General features: G+C 57.4%; 1 protein-coding gene across 3 annotated transcripts in view; it reads right to left on the bottom strand.

Moving 5' to 3' along the window:
• The window catches only part of KCNN1 (potassium calcium-activated channel subfamily N member 1), a 29,506-nt gene extending 25,861 nt beyond the window's left edge, over positions 1-3,645 (bottom strand). For all 3 annotated transcript variants that reach the window (XR_011464726.1, XM_070373298.1, XM_070373299.1), the window contains exon 1: positions 3,438-3,645. Coding sequence is in view for 2 of the 3 variants with exons in the window: in XM_070373298.1 (XP_070229399.1) it covers positions 3,438-3,611 (174 nt within the window). In the remaining variant the exon portion in view is untranslated. The remainder of the gene's footprint in view (positions 1-3,437) is intronic.
• Positions 3,646-14,329: the final 10,684 nt, after the last annotated feature.

The following is a 14,329-nucleotide window of genomic DNA, read 5'->3' as shown; positions in this document are numbered from 1 at the left end:
GCAAGACCCTGCACTGCTCCACCCACTCCAGCCCATTCTCTCACTCCTCACCCCCACAGGCACCCCCAGCTGCCACCACAGCCTGTGTTTACTGAACACCCACTACATGCCAGGCTCTGTCCTTCACGCAGAGTTTTCTCCTTAATTCTCACAACATCCCCAAAAAGGGGTCCTAGGATTTGGCCTGTTGTACAAATGGGGAAACTGAGGCACCAGTTTCCCTTCACTGTGCAGTGAAGGATCCGTCTCCTTACAAGGCAGATTCTGCATCAGGCTGCCTTGTGGGATTCTCCCAAGAAGCCAGGCGGCAGTGGGCTGTGGGTCCAGCGTTGCCCTCTTGGAAAAGGCTAAGCTGGCATGTGCTGGGGCTCAGGAGAGGGGGCTGCATGCAGAGACAAGACACCTCCGTGGCCCTGAAACCACATTCCTGGGGGTGAGAGACTCAGACAATGTCACACCAAGACACACCACGATGAGCAAGGTTGCCAGGCGAGACACGGGTGACCCTGGCCAGGGCACCAACCACCGCATGCACTGCAGGACCACCTGTGTCCATGTCCACCCCGCCCCCAGACAGCGTCTGTCCCACTCACTACACGTCCCCAGACGAGGGTGTCAGCACACAGGAAGAACACAAGAAACATGAGTCTTAGGACACGTCCCACTTCCATCCATCCTACCAACCAGGCTGTGGCCACCTGTGGCCTGACGCTTCACAGTTTATAAGAGCTGGCCCCCCGTGGGCCCAGGACATTACAGTTTGTATGGGCTGATCGCCTGCAGGCCCACCACTTCACAGTTTATAAGGCTGATCTTGGCCCTGATCTCTCTGTCTTCACAAGCAGTCAGGCGCCACTTTCTTCTGGAGCTACGGTCCCTTCTGGCCACCTGAAGGGCCGTGAGCTGCTAGGTGGGACTAAGAGCCTGCCCCCGGGACACACACTGCAGCCCCAGCCCTGCTCTGTCCCAAGAGACAAGGAAACCCAGTCAGTCCTCCCAGCTTCCCTCCTGAAGGTACAAAAGGGTCCCTGCCCAGGGCTTGGGGACAGCAGGCAGGAGAGGTGATGGCCTGGCAGACGGGACCGGGAGGGGGTGGGGGCGCTGCAAACGACCTTCTGAAACGCACCGATGAAGATGCAATTTGGGGATGTGACTCAGCCACCTAACACACAGGCCAAATTCAGCCACGCGGCGGCCATGCTCCTCCTTGCCTGGCAGCCGCGTCCTGACATGCCCTGGGCAGAGAGGGAGTGGGGAGGGGTATGCGGATAGGCAGCAGGTGACTTCCAGGAGGGCGGAGGCCTGGGGGTCCTTCCTAGGGCCCATCACATTAATGTGGTTATTTGTTATTTAGTTGCTCAATCGTGTCTCTTTTGCGACCCCATGGACTGTAGCCCACCAGGCTCTGTACATGGGATTTTCCAGGCGGACCAAGACCTTGGTCAGAATTACTGTATTTAATCCCTATGGCTACTCAGCGAGGCAGGTGGCATTCTTACTCACATTTTACAGATGGGACACGAGACTCAGAGAGGTTCAGCACGTTGCCTGAGGTCACACAGCCAGGAAGGGCTAAGTTATTGCAGTCTGGGGGTGGCAGGATCTGCCTGGATCCCTCTTGACCAGCGACTATTTGGAAAAGGAGTCAGTCTGGCACAACTCTTGAGGGACCACAGAACTCAGGGCACAGGAGTGGTGGCTGTCTGACACCTCCCACGACCTCATAGGAAGCGGAAGGACAGAGAGGCCTGCCTGAGATCTCACGGAAGAAGGGGCCAGCCCATAATCTAAAGACTGGGTGGTACCAGAGGGCCTTGGGTACAAGAGACCCCACTCATCCCCAGGTTCACCTTCCCCTTCCTCATTGCAACCTAGCCCTAAAGGTGGGGTCTCCGGGATCCTCAGAGTTTCCCCAAAGAACCAGAAACTCCTATAAAACCCCAGCCAAGGTTTCGATATCCACGAAAGGGTGTGTTTTTCTGGGTGAAGGCCCCAAGTTCTTCAAGGACTTCTAAAAAGGGAGAAACACCCTGTGCTGTATTTGGTTTTGAAGGTTCTTGGAATTGCTAAAATTGTCTCATATGTCTGGGGCACAAGACCTCTGTTCCCTGAATGCTGGGGTAAGGAGATGAGCAGACCCTGCCTTCTGTACCATTTCAAGAGATAGTGTGGGAAACCTGTTGGCCAAGTGGGGCAGGGGGAGCCAGGAAGGCTCCTGAAGCAGGGAAGAAAGTGTGCAGGCAGCAGGGACCAAGGAGGCCAGCTCCTCTGAACTTTCCCACCCAACAGGAAGAGAAAGAAAATGACCAGAGAGCAAAGGCCCTCAAGTGAGCTCTTTTACAAATGATGGGTTGATTACGGAGGGACCTTTGGGTGTTCAGCCAGGACGAGGTCACTGCCACTTCCTCAGCTACTTCTTTAGTAACGGGGCATCTTAGTGCCAACCCAGCAGGGTCGGTGACCAGAAAGAAACGAGATCTCACGTGGAAAATGCCTAGCACACAGTCATGGGTACGCTGTGGTGCCACTGCCCAACACTGCAATCTGTCCTTCAGAGCTGGACCAGGAGAAAGTACCCCCCTGCCCATTACGCTCAAAGGCAGAGCCTCCCTGGGGCAAAACGCCCACCTCACTGCTCCCAGGAACTGTGGATAGAGTGGCACATGGCAGAATCTTGTAGGTTTTGTGGGCAAGGTGTGGGCTGTGTGTCCCTGTGGAGGGTAGGGAAGGACCCCAAGACGCTCCTCCACCATCACTCTTCAGGCCCTAGCTCTGCTGGGCGGACAGGATCCATTTGTCCTCCCACCCTCTGGGCTGTTGGAGAGTGGGTGCAGCAAGTCGTTGGCTGACTGCCCCATCCCTTAGGCATTCCGCCCTTCACCACCCATCAGGGTGCAGTTATCCTGCCCTAGCTTGCTCTCCCCAGTGCCCTCCACTCTGATGCGTCTCCATCAGCATCTCTGGCGCACCCCCAGTCTCCAGCACTCACATCTGAGGCCCCACCCTCCAGGACAGCCAGAACAGTGCACTGTGCTGGGTACCCGACCTCTGTCCTGGAGAGCTAGGGGACCAGTTTTACGAACCCTGCTATGCTGCCCCTAACGGCTGGACACAAGGGCCAGTGGTGAGGGTCTCGTTCCTCCCATCCCCAAGTCAGTCCTGGGTCACTGCCTCCACCCCGAGAGCTCCCCCACCGTATCTATGGAGTTTGGACACTCACTGCTCTGCCCCCGCCAAAGTGAACCCAGTACCCTCCCCCTCCAGGATGGGGATCCGTGAATCGACTCACTCGGGCGGTGCACATACACACATTCCCCCACTGCGATGTCCTCTCGGTTGCGGACCCCACGGAAATCCTCCCTCCTGGCCGCTCCCCCAAACAGCATCTCACTCCGGGACATGTCTCTCTGGGTACCCCTGCCCATACCACTCAGTACCTGCGGGACGCGGCTCGGGCGGGCGGACGAGGCTGGAAGGGAGAGGGACCCACGCGGCCACGGACCACCAGGTCGGGGCCGGGGCCGGGGCCGGGGTTGCGGACGGGGCGGGCAGCAGCGGGCGGGCGCGAGGCCCCGGGGCGGTGGGGCCGGGGGCAGCGGCAGAGCTCGCATCCCCCGCCGCCCTGTACACGGGCCCGGCCGGGGGGGCGAGCTCCCGCCCGGGCCGGGAGAGGAGGGGGCGGTGCGACGCCAGCGGCGCGGCCTATTGGCCGAGCCCGGGTTGGCACCGCCCCCGTCGACCCCGCAAGCCCCGCCTCCATTTAAAGATCCCTCATTCCCAGGTGCCCCCTTCGCCCCCCAGCGCGCGGCTGGTCCTCAAGCTCACCCTCCTGCCCCGCGAGATGGAGAGGACCACGGCGAAGCGAAAACTCCCGTCCTCGATCGTCTTTGAGAACTCCTAACCACCCGTTTTCCAAAATCAGGTCCCCAAACCAGCCACCTCTCAACATTGGCGCACCTGGGGGGGCTGAGCACAGCACGCACTTGCAGAGGTCACAACTTTGCAGAGTGACTGACCACCTCCCTCCTGAAATGACCTCGTCAAACTTCCGCTCTGTGTGTGTGTGGGGGGGTCTTGGGGTGGGGAAAGAAGATGATGGCAAGTAGAAAGTGCCTTGGAGCTGGGTGTGGGGGCTTTCAGGGCTGGGGGTGGGGGGTGCTTGCTGGGGCAAAGGCCATCTTCTTTGAGAGGAGAATATCCACTCAGATTTAGCCTCCTCCCCCAGTCCTAAACTCCCCAAACCAATGCCAGGATGGCAGGCCAACAGGAGATTAGTTTTTGGTTCCAATGGTGCTCCTTTCCCCGGGTACTGAGGATGACCTTGGGCAACACATATTCAATGTTCATGGACACTCAGAGGAGCCTTGGGGACTGGAAAGTGGAGAGCCCTTACCTCCTCCATTCTCAGGCAGCCTCACCACCTCAGCCTCACCCTTCCCCACCCTGTCAGCTGGGTGACTGAACCTGGCTCTGTCCTCCCCGGCTTGAGAACTCCTGGGGGCAGCAGTTCCCCTGTCTCTCTCCCAGTCCCTCATCTATTTTCCTCCTGGCCCTGAGTTATGGGCCAGGTCAAAAACATCTGACTGCTCATCACTGCCTTGGGGCAGCTGTCTGTTCTTTCTGCGGTGCCCAGAAAATAGCTGGGCTGAATGAATGAGCCGACAGTGGCTTGGGCAGGGGTAGTCCCATGGGTCAGTGATGGTGGTGAGATGGTGAGTGGAGCCAGGTGATGGGTGGGGGGTCAGCAGATGGGACTCCTGGTCCCTCATCTCCAGAGCCTGTCCTTTATCCCAGCCTGCTGGGAGCACCCTAAGGAAGGCCTAGCCATGATAAATGCTAGTTGGGAAGTGGAGGCCTGGGGACACCCCATGCCCTGTTGTGTCCAGAGGGGCTCCAGGAGTAGGGTTTGGGAACCGTAAAGGGATGCATTCTCAAACATGCTTCATCCTGCATCCCTCCATCCACTTACCAGCCCCCCTTTCCAGGCCTCCTCAGACTCCCCTCAGCTCACTCCAGGCCTTTGCACTTGCTGTTCCCTTGCCTGAGCCACTGGGCCCTCTTTCTAAAGCACAGCAGTGATGGAGCCACCCACATCTCCCTCGGGGTCTGGCACACATCCCTGTGTCGCATTCAATGCCCCGGCCCGACAGCCTGTGCCTGCCCCCGTATGGGTCCCTGCCCCACAAAAAGCATTCTCGTCGTGCCTACGGATTGACCCAGGCTTGCACAGACTGCTGTCATTCCCCTGCAGCACTGTGCGTGTGTGCTGAGTCGTGTCCGACTCTTTTGTCATCCCCCAGACTGTAGCGCACCAGGATCCTCTGTCCATGGGATTCTGCAGGCAAGAATACTGGAGTAGGTTGCCATTTCCTACTCCAGGGGATCTTCCCCACCCAGGGATCAAACCCGTGTCTATTGCACTGGCAGATGGGTTCTTATCACTTCGCCATCTGGGAAGCCGCTGCAGTATCCAATGCTTTCTGAATTCAAGTCCACTGTGTAAACATCCAGAAATTCACAAGAGTATTGATCACAGGCCACAGAGGCCCATCCACTCCTCCCATCCTACCAGACCCTGCAGGCTCTGTATTTACCATCTCTCTCTCTCTCTAGAAAGATCCCTTTCTCTCCTTTGGGCTCACATGCCCCAAGAGATCAGGAAATTCCTTCACGGAGCTGCATTTAGGACAATCTGGTGACCCATCACCTTCTGCCCAAGTTGGCCCTGTTGTCTGCTTGAATCTCATCCCTCTGAGTCAAGGCTGGCCTTGGTGGACAGAGGTCAGAGGTGAATAAAAGTAGTGCTCTCGGCTTCCCAGGTGACACTAGTGGTAAAGAACCCGCCTGGCAATGCCAGAGATATAAGACGCACGTTCAACCCCTGGGTCAGCCCCTGGAGGAGGGCATGGCAATCCACTCCAGTATTCTTGCCTAGAGAATCCCATGGACAGAGAGCCTGGCAGGCTACAGTCCAGGGTGTGGGGGGGCAGTCACAAAGAGTCAGACACAACTGAAGCAACTTAGCACACACTGAGTGGGATATATCTGAGTTTCCATTCCAGAGCCTCTCAGCAGCCCACAGTTAGCTGGAAGGGACTCAAAGAGCATGCACATGAACTTCAGCTGGGAGACCCTCAGGACTCAGACCCCAGAAAATGACCTACAGACTGGTGACGGGGTAGAGGCTAAACATGAAGCCCCTCCTCCAGGGCCCTGAGGGGTGGACCACAAGTTCAGGGCAGTGGCTATGGGTCTGGGTGCAGGAGACCTGGAGAACCTCACAGGAACTGAAGCACCCAGAGAGGCAGTGGCCTGAGCTGGGGCAGACTGGCCACCTCTCCCTCCTACCCCCAAGCTGCAAATTCACAGAAGTCTCAGACCCATCCTGGGTCTAACCAAAGACTGCCTCAAAGGAGGCGGGACCCTGAATCCCCTGTGAGTGTGGGAATGGCACAGTGGGGAAGGTATTCACTCACTCTCTCATTCATTCGTTTATCCACACATTCATTCATTCATTCACACACCCACCGAGTTTCTTCTCCAAGTGTGGTGCTGAGGATGCAGTCTGAGACAGGTATAAATCTTCCCCTCTTGGAGTTGATCTTCTCGAGGAAGGGAACAACTTTTACTAGTAAAGGACTAATAAGGCTTCCACACAAAAGCATGGGAGGGACTTCCCTGGTGGTCCAGTGGTTAAGACTTCAAGCTCCCAGTGCAGGGGACCAGGGTTCGATCTCTGGTCAGGGAACTAGATTCACACGCCACAATTAAAAACCCTGCATGCCCCAATTAAACATTCTGCATGCTGCAATGAAGACTGAAGATCCCATGTGCCACACTTAAGACCCAGCACAGCCAAATAAATTAACTTAAAAAAAAGAAAAATAGCTTAAAAAAAAAAAAAAGCATTGGCAAAGAATCCAGTGAAGTTGAGAAAACGAGAACGGAGGTGGGAGCCTTTAACTAGGGTGTTCTGGGGTGGCCTCTTGGAAGAAGGAACATTTGAAGGCGGGCCAAGAAGCCAGCCCTAGAAAAGCTGGAGAAGGGTACACCCAGAGGAAGGCACTGCAAGGGCAAAGGCATTGAGGTGAGCCTACTGAGAAGGGAGACCGGTGGGGCTAGAGTGAAGGAGTAAGTGGGGTGGGGGTCACAGAGGCAAGCAGGGGTCCCACTCTCGGGGCTGTGTGCAGGACTCTGAGCAGAGCAGAAGTCATGAAGCGTTTATCCCCCTAGTGTCCTGGCAACTGTGGAGGTTGGGGGAGGAAGGCATTGCAGAGGGTTTGTTCCTGGGCTTTTCAATATTCAGGGACCCCCCCACCCCAGAAGCTTCATTCATTCTGTCAGCATTTACTAAGCACCTCCTGTCTTCAGGGCTACTGTGATGATGAAGACACACAAAATCCCCCAAACGCAGGGTTTCAGGCCAGTGGGCAAGATAAGATACTGAATCAATCAATAAATATATCTGGCACTTGCAGATGGCTCACAGAGGAAACGAGGCCAGGAAGGGGTGGGAAGGGACTGTGCCTGGCCTCCTCTGTTACTTACCACAGGGCAGCCCACTGAAGAGCCCTTGGTCCCTACTCTGGAGAAGGAGATGGGAGCCTGGGGGTGGCACGCAGGCAGAGAAGCCTCTGTCATTAGCACAGAGTTCCCGTGAGCAGCAGGGAGACCCTCCATACCCACCAGGGGACCTGCCCTGGGGCTGTCTTGCTCATTCAGCTGGTAGCTGCATCCTTGCTCCAGACTCTAGCCTGCCCTCTTGCCCTTGCCACTCTCGGGCTCGAAGGCTCCAGACTAACTCTTCCTCCCCAGAGTCCCCCACATCTGACAGACAAGTTCATGATCACTTCTGAATTCATTCCAGCCCACCCCTCTGTCCCCATCCCTACAGCCCCTGCCTCGGCACAAGGCTTGATTCTGAAGTATGGTGCCCCGCTGTGTGGCTCTTCTGATTTGAACAGTATCCCTCCCCCTAATTCCAGCTCATCCAGGACGTCAGAACAGGACCTTATTTGATCACATTGTTGGTCTTTGCAGATGTAGTTAAATTAAGATGATGTCTTAATTTTATTGGCTCAGACAATAAAGAATCTGCCTGCAATGGGGGAGTCCCAGGTTCAATTCCTGGGTTGGGAAGATCCTCCTGGAGAAGGGAATGGCTACCTACTCCAGTATTCTTGCCTGGAGAATTCCATGAACAGAGGAGCCTGGTGGGCTACATTAGTTCATGGGGTTGCAAAGAACTGGACATGACTGAGCGACTAACACTTTTCACTTCACATACTGCATTAGGGTGGGCGCCAATCTGGTGGGCACTAATAAGACTGATGTTCTTATAAGACCACATGAAGATACAGACACGCACACAGGGCAGAAGGCTACGTGAAGACAGAGACTGGAGTGAGACAGCCACAATCAATGGGATATCTGGAGCCACCAGAGGCTGGAAGAGACCTCTCCAGGAGCCTCCAGAGGGAATGTGGCCCTACCATGCCTGGATTTCAGACCGCTGGCCTCCAAAATGAATACATTTCTGTTGTTTTAAGCCAACCGTGGTTGTAGACATTTGTTATGGCTGCCCCAAAAAACTCTTACCATGGTCATGGACAAGGGGCTGTCCCTCTCTGAGCCTGTTTCCTGAACAGGGCAACGAGGACCCTCCAAGGGCAAGGGGAGGAGTTAGGGCGCTAATCCCAATTAAATGTGCCACAAACACTGAGACAGCTGACTGGATGTTCCCCATTGCTATTGGCCTGATCATGACCTGGCCTTTTTTTTTTTTTTTTTTGCGGGGCGGGGTGGGGGGTGCACACCTCACAGCATGCAGGATCTTAGTTCTCAACCATGGCTCAAACCTGTGCCCCTGCAGTGGAAGCGTATAGTCTTAACCACTGGAGGACCAGGGAAGTCCTGATCTGGACCATTTCAAAAGCTCCTTCCTGGCCCCTTGGGCTCCAGCCCAGTCTCTGCCAGGTCCCAGAAGGGATCTTTGCTTGCTAAAATATGATCATGCTGCTGCTAATTCTGAGTGCTCAGCGGCTCCATGTGGCCCTCACAGCATCTGTATGATTAGATCCCCAGCATGGCTCCAGCTGGCCACTGGCAAACTCCCTTCAAGACCCAACTCAGGGATTCCCCTGGTAGTCCAGTGCTGGGAAAGACTGAGGGCAGGAGGAGAAGGGGCAACAGAGGATGAGCTGGTTGGATGGCATCATGGACTCAGTGGACATGAGTCTGAGCAAACTCCAGGAGCTAGTGAAGGACAGGCAAGCCTGGCATGCTGCAGTCCACTGGGTTGCAAAGAGTCAGACCTGACTGAGCGACCGAACAACAACAGGGACTTCCCTGGTGGTCCGGGGGCTAAGACTCCTCGATCCTACTGCAGGGGGCCCGAGTTTGATCTCTGGTCAGGGAACTAGATCCCACATGCTGCAACTACGAGTTTGCATGCCACGACGAAGAACAACAATCCCAAGTGCCACAACTAAGACCTGGCACAGACAAATAAATTAAAAAAAAAAAAGACCAGCTCAAAGAGCAAGCACACCTCCTCCAGGATGCCTTCCTAGAGTTCCCCCGGGCACAATAAGTCCCTCCTTCCATCCCCATGGCCCTTCAGCATCAGGCAGAAAATTGGCCCCAAAGAGTTAATCCTCCATGCCCAGTCCACTCCAGAATCTGCCCACTTTTCTGCATCCTTGCAGCCCCAACCTGGTCCCAGCCGAACTGACTACTCAGATGCCCCTTTGGCCTCCCTTCTGGCCTTCTATCACTTCCACTCCTGCCCCAGGAGTCCCTGTTCTCCACGGCAGCCACAGGGGCTTTTGAAAATCATAAATCATAATATATCTCTCCCCAGCTCACACACCGTCCACAGCTCCCCACTGTTCTGCTGTCCACTCCTTCGCCACTCTTTCGTGCCTGCAGAAACCCCCACTCTCCTCCTCCTCCTCTCTCCCGCTTGCTTATTCTGTTCCAGCCACACCAGTCTCCTGACTTTCCTCAAACATGCCAAGCTCGTTTCTGCCTCAGGACCTTTGCATGTGCTGTTTCCTCTGCCTGGTATGCTGCTCTTGCCTGACTGGCTACACCTCTTCTCTTGTGTCTCAGCTCATGGTCAGCTCCCTGGAGAGGCCCAACTACAGAAGCCTCTCCTACCCCTCAGTCATTCTCTAACACATCTCTGTGTTTTATTTTTCTCACCGTGTTCCCAGTGCCCAGCCCTGGGCCTGGCATACCATAACTGCTTAGTCTTTGTCGACTGACGACCCCACACATTTGACACTGGCACCTGGTCCCCTCCATACTGGCAGCTCACTGCCAAGCCCAGAATGTCAGTCAATATTCATAGGAGAAAAACGGATCAGAGGAGCTGCTCCCTGAGGGTTGTCTCTAGGGAGTGAGCTCACAGGATCTGGGTTGTGGAAACTATGGGGGTTTTAGAGCTACTCCAACTCAGTTCAACTCCCTCCTTCTGGCTGTGTGACTCTGGGTGGATCACTCAGCCTCTCTGAGCAGGTTCCCCACCACCAGTGACCTGAGAAAGTGGACAGTGACTCTCCAGAGGGGACTCTAGAACACACGGTCATGACAGTAATTATTGTTATTATATTAGTAGTATTATTTCAAAGGTTGGCACTTTGAAGTCACCATTTTTCCTATCCAACTCCTGGCCCACCCCCCTACTCCCAAAGGTGACCTGAGTTTGCGATTCACTCACCCTGGAGTGCAGGGGTCCACACGATGAAAGGAGCTGTCTGCTTTAGTCCTACTGAGCTACCACTTGGCTGGCAGAGGGCTGTGGCCACTTTTCTTCCCCACCTCCCCGCCCTTAAGGACCAGACATGGGTTGTGGGGTGGAGCCAGGGTCCCAGGAGGCTCCCAGACTGGGTCTTTAGAACAGATCTGTGCTCTGACAAGCTGAGTTTTACCGTGTAAGTTTCAGGGAAACCTGTGATCAGGAGTGGCACTGTCTGTCCAGGTGGGGGCCTGTTTCCTTCTGTGGACCCCTTTTTGAACCCCTGTAGATACACCCCCCACACTAGACCCCCCTCCCTGGAGGCCCCCCTCCTTCCCCTGACACCCCTTCCTTGTGCTGGTCTCTATCTTCCTCTCCCGTGGCCCCCCCACACACCCCCATCAATTCCTTCACCACAGAAAGAGTTGGGTGGGTGAGGCTGGCATGGGCTCGTGTGAGGATAAAGGAATCAAGGAATCCCCAGCTTGACCAGTTCTATTCTTGGCTGCCCCTTAATTCTCCCAGGTCTGCAGCTGTCGTGGGGACTGAGGCTCCCTCACGGAGTTCGCTGTCTCCAGAAGCCCCCTGTGAGCACAGTACCCTCATCCCGCCCTGGAGGAGAGGGCAGAAGGGGTCACATGATGGTCCCATGGTGCCGCAGGGTTGGGGGAGACCTCAGAACGGGACTGAAGGGAAAACTCAGCCAGCCGTGAACATCACAGCCGCCCTTTCTTTTGCCAGAGGTCTGGGGTGGGGGCTCATGGCCAGGTTCATGGCTCTGGTGCTGCCTGATCTAGCCAGGGGACCTTCTGAAGTTGACCCTGGCCCTTCGGAGGGCAGGGAATTGTAGAAAGTCAATAGCGGGTGAGTGATCAGAGTGGAAATTATTCTATAGGCTCACAATGCTTGGCTTGCCCATCTGGAATTCCCCCCACCCCAAAGGGTTTCCTTCCAGGTCTTGGGCTGGCTTGGGGAGTGGGGCTAGGAGGCATGAGAGACCTGGAAGCCAGAAGGAAGGAGCCAGGTCGGGGGTGTGGGGTGGGGAGGTGTGGGGTTCTCCATTCAGTCCCACGGGGCCTCTGGCAGGGCAGAGAGATTGGGGAGAATGACAGAAACCCTCCTCCTTTTCCGGGGCCCCCAGAGAGGGCCCTCACACCTGTGGTTAAACGCAGGGAGTGGAGGACCCTAGAGCTGACACCACCCGCTGGCTTCTAAGGTTAGTGAGCCATAAACCCCTGCTCTGCTCCTGCCCAGCTGCGTGACCTTGGCTAAGTGCTAACCCTCTCTGGGCCTCTCTCCCTGTCCGTGGGGGTGGGGGTCAGAGAAGAAGAGAGAAGAGCCCCGAGCTCCAAAGAGCAGGCGCTCAAACGCACAGTAGGCTGGCAGGTGGGGGTTTCCTTCTACTCCGCAGCAAGGCCGGCCGGGGAATCCCGGCCACAGACTGGGAGAGAAAGAGCCGGGGGGAGGGGGGAGGAAGTGGGGAGGGGGCAGTGGGACCAGTCCTCCCCCTTCCCAGCACACTGAGGGCCACGCGGGAGGGTCCGCATGTCTCCACCCTCACCTCCGTGGGAGGATGTCTCCGCATCCCAAATTCCGGGAGCGGAAGCCCCCTTCTCCAGGGTTGGGGGCCCTGGAGCTGACTCGGGGCTTGGTGTTGAGTGGGGAGAGGGATGGAAGGGGGTTTCCTTCCCTTCCGCAGCTCCCGCTTTGAATTCTCAGAGTCGGGCAAACCCTGACCGAGACTCCCACCAGGGAGACGGCGAGCGCCGCGGAGACCTCCACCCTGTAACCCACCCCTCTACTGCCTACTCACCGGCCGGAGTCGGCCGCGGCAGCTGGAGCCCCAGCGCCTGGCCCGAGCGCGAAGACAAGTGCCCGGCCGGGCAAGGGCGTGTGAGCCGGGAGGGAGTGTGCGCGCCGCCGCAGAGCTGACCCCCTCCCCGCCGTTCCGGGCCCCGCCCCGCCGCCCGGGGAGGGGGCGCCTATCGCGCCGAGGGAAAGGCAACGGGCGGCTGCCACCGCGCGCCCCCCTCCCCCGCCACGCTGCTCTAGAAGTGGGGGGCGGGAATCCCCGTCTCGCGCAAGCCCCCTCCCCGCAGGGGCGTGCCAGCAAATCTCCGACCAGGTTCCAAGAGCCGAGAGGACCCTCTGCCGCCGCTGGCCCACGGCACTCATTTTTTAGGTGGGGAAACTGAGACCTGGGGCGGGGGGAGCCCCTGGCCTCGGTCCAGCGACCCAGCAGCACAGAAGACAGATGTCCCCGCCCTCCCCACCCCCGGGGACCGCTCCCGGGATCGGGGGAAGGAGCCGAGGCCAGGGCGACAGAGGAAGGCTATTAAGCGCCCCCCTCCACGAACCTTGAGTGGGACCCGGGGGCTCCAGGGGTAATCGGGGGTTTGGGGCAGCTGGTGATGCTGCCCGGGCTGGAAGGTCCCAGAGAGGGAGGGGAGACCCGGGATGTCCAGAAAACTAACCACAGTAAACTTCTCCGTATTACTGTTGCGTCGTGATACCCTGAAACCAGCCCTCTTAAATGCAGGATGCCAGGACCCCGCCGAACGTGAAAGGAAGAGGCCTGGATGGCAGGGTTTGTGAAGGTCACTGCCAAATTAGAACAATGCGGCTACCGAGGTCTGGGTCACTAGGGGATGGGGTATTGAGTCTAGGGCTCAGTCCTCCGATGACCTTGGCCCTGCGCAAGCCCCTCTCCGAGTCTGTTTCCCGGAATGTCTGGACTGGACAGTGCCCACCTCTGGGGTCCCTCCAGCTCTTGGGATCTGTAGGGCTGCCGGCTACGTTTTGCTGGTCTCCTCCAACTTTCCCCTTACCTCCAGGAAGCGTGGCGCCCTCCCAAAGCCCACTGTCTTCGCCCGCTGCCCCCGCAGCTCCGCCCGCCCCGTCTCTGAACCCCCCACCCACCTTCCACCTGGGCCTGGGGTGTGGGGAATTTCCTCTTGGGAGCCAGAAGGTTTCTACGAACCTACATCCCTTTTTTCGTTGTCCCCCCTCCTCCTTTTCTTCCATTCATTCTAAAAATAGCCCTCTCTCTCCAACCCCCCGCCTTCCCCCTCCCCGGGCCGGGAGCGTCTCGCGAAAGGTACTGTGCTCCCGGGAGGGGTCCTGAGGCGGGGATCCCGCCGTGCGGGAGGGGCTGGGGGAGGCGGCTCGCGGAGGCGAATGGGGAGGGGAGGCGACTGGGAACGCTTTCTTTCCCCTTCCCATTATGTGTGTGTAAGCCGCGCTCAGAGGGAGCCGCCAGCGTGACCGTGCCCCTGTGTGGAGGGAAAGAGAACAAAGCGGCGGGGGGCCTCCGGGGTCTGCATTGTGTGGGCAGAGAGGGGGAGGGCTGCGGGAACCGCGGGGACTCCACAGAGGAGGGGCCTCACCCAGCACTTCTCAGGGGGTGACTTCCAGCCCGTGGGAGGATGCTAAGGCCCCTGTGAGGGAGAGAGTCCAGAGCTGGTGACAGGACACGCATCGTTTGGGGGTGTCCCCCGCCCTTGAACCCCACCATTGCCCTGTAGAAGCCCGGGAACGCCCCCTCAGTCCCGCGGCTCATGTATTCCCAGTGTCACCCCACTGTCCCTT

This window comes from Bos mutus, chromosome 7 (genome assembly GCF_027580195.1).
Source record: "Bos mutus isolate GX-2022 chromosome 7, NWIPB_WYAK_1.1, whole genome shotgun sequence".
Taxonomy (NCBI): domain Eukaryota; kingdom Metazoa; phylum Chordata; class Mammalia; order Artiodactyla; family Bovidae; genus Bos; species Bos mutus.
The sequence above is the reverse complement of the archived record's forward strand: the minus strand, read 5'-3'. Positions and strand labels throughout refer to the sequence as shown.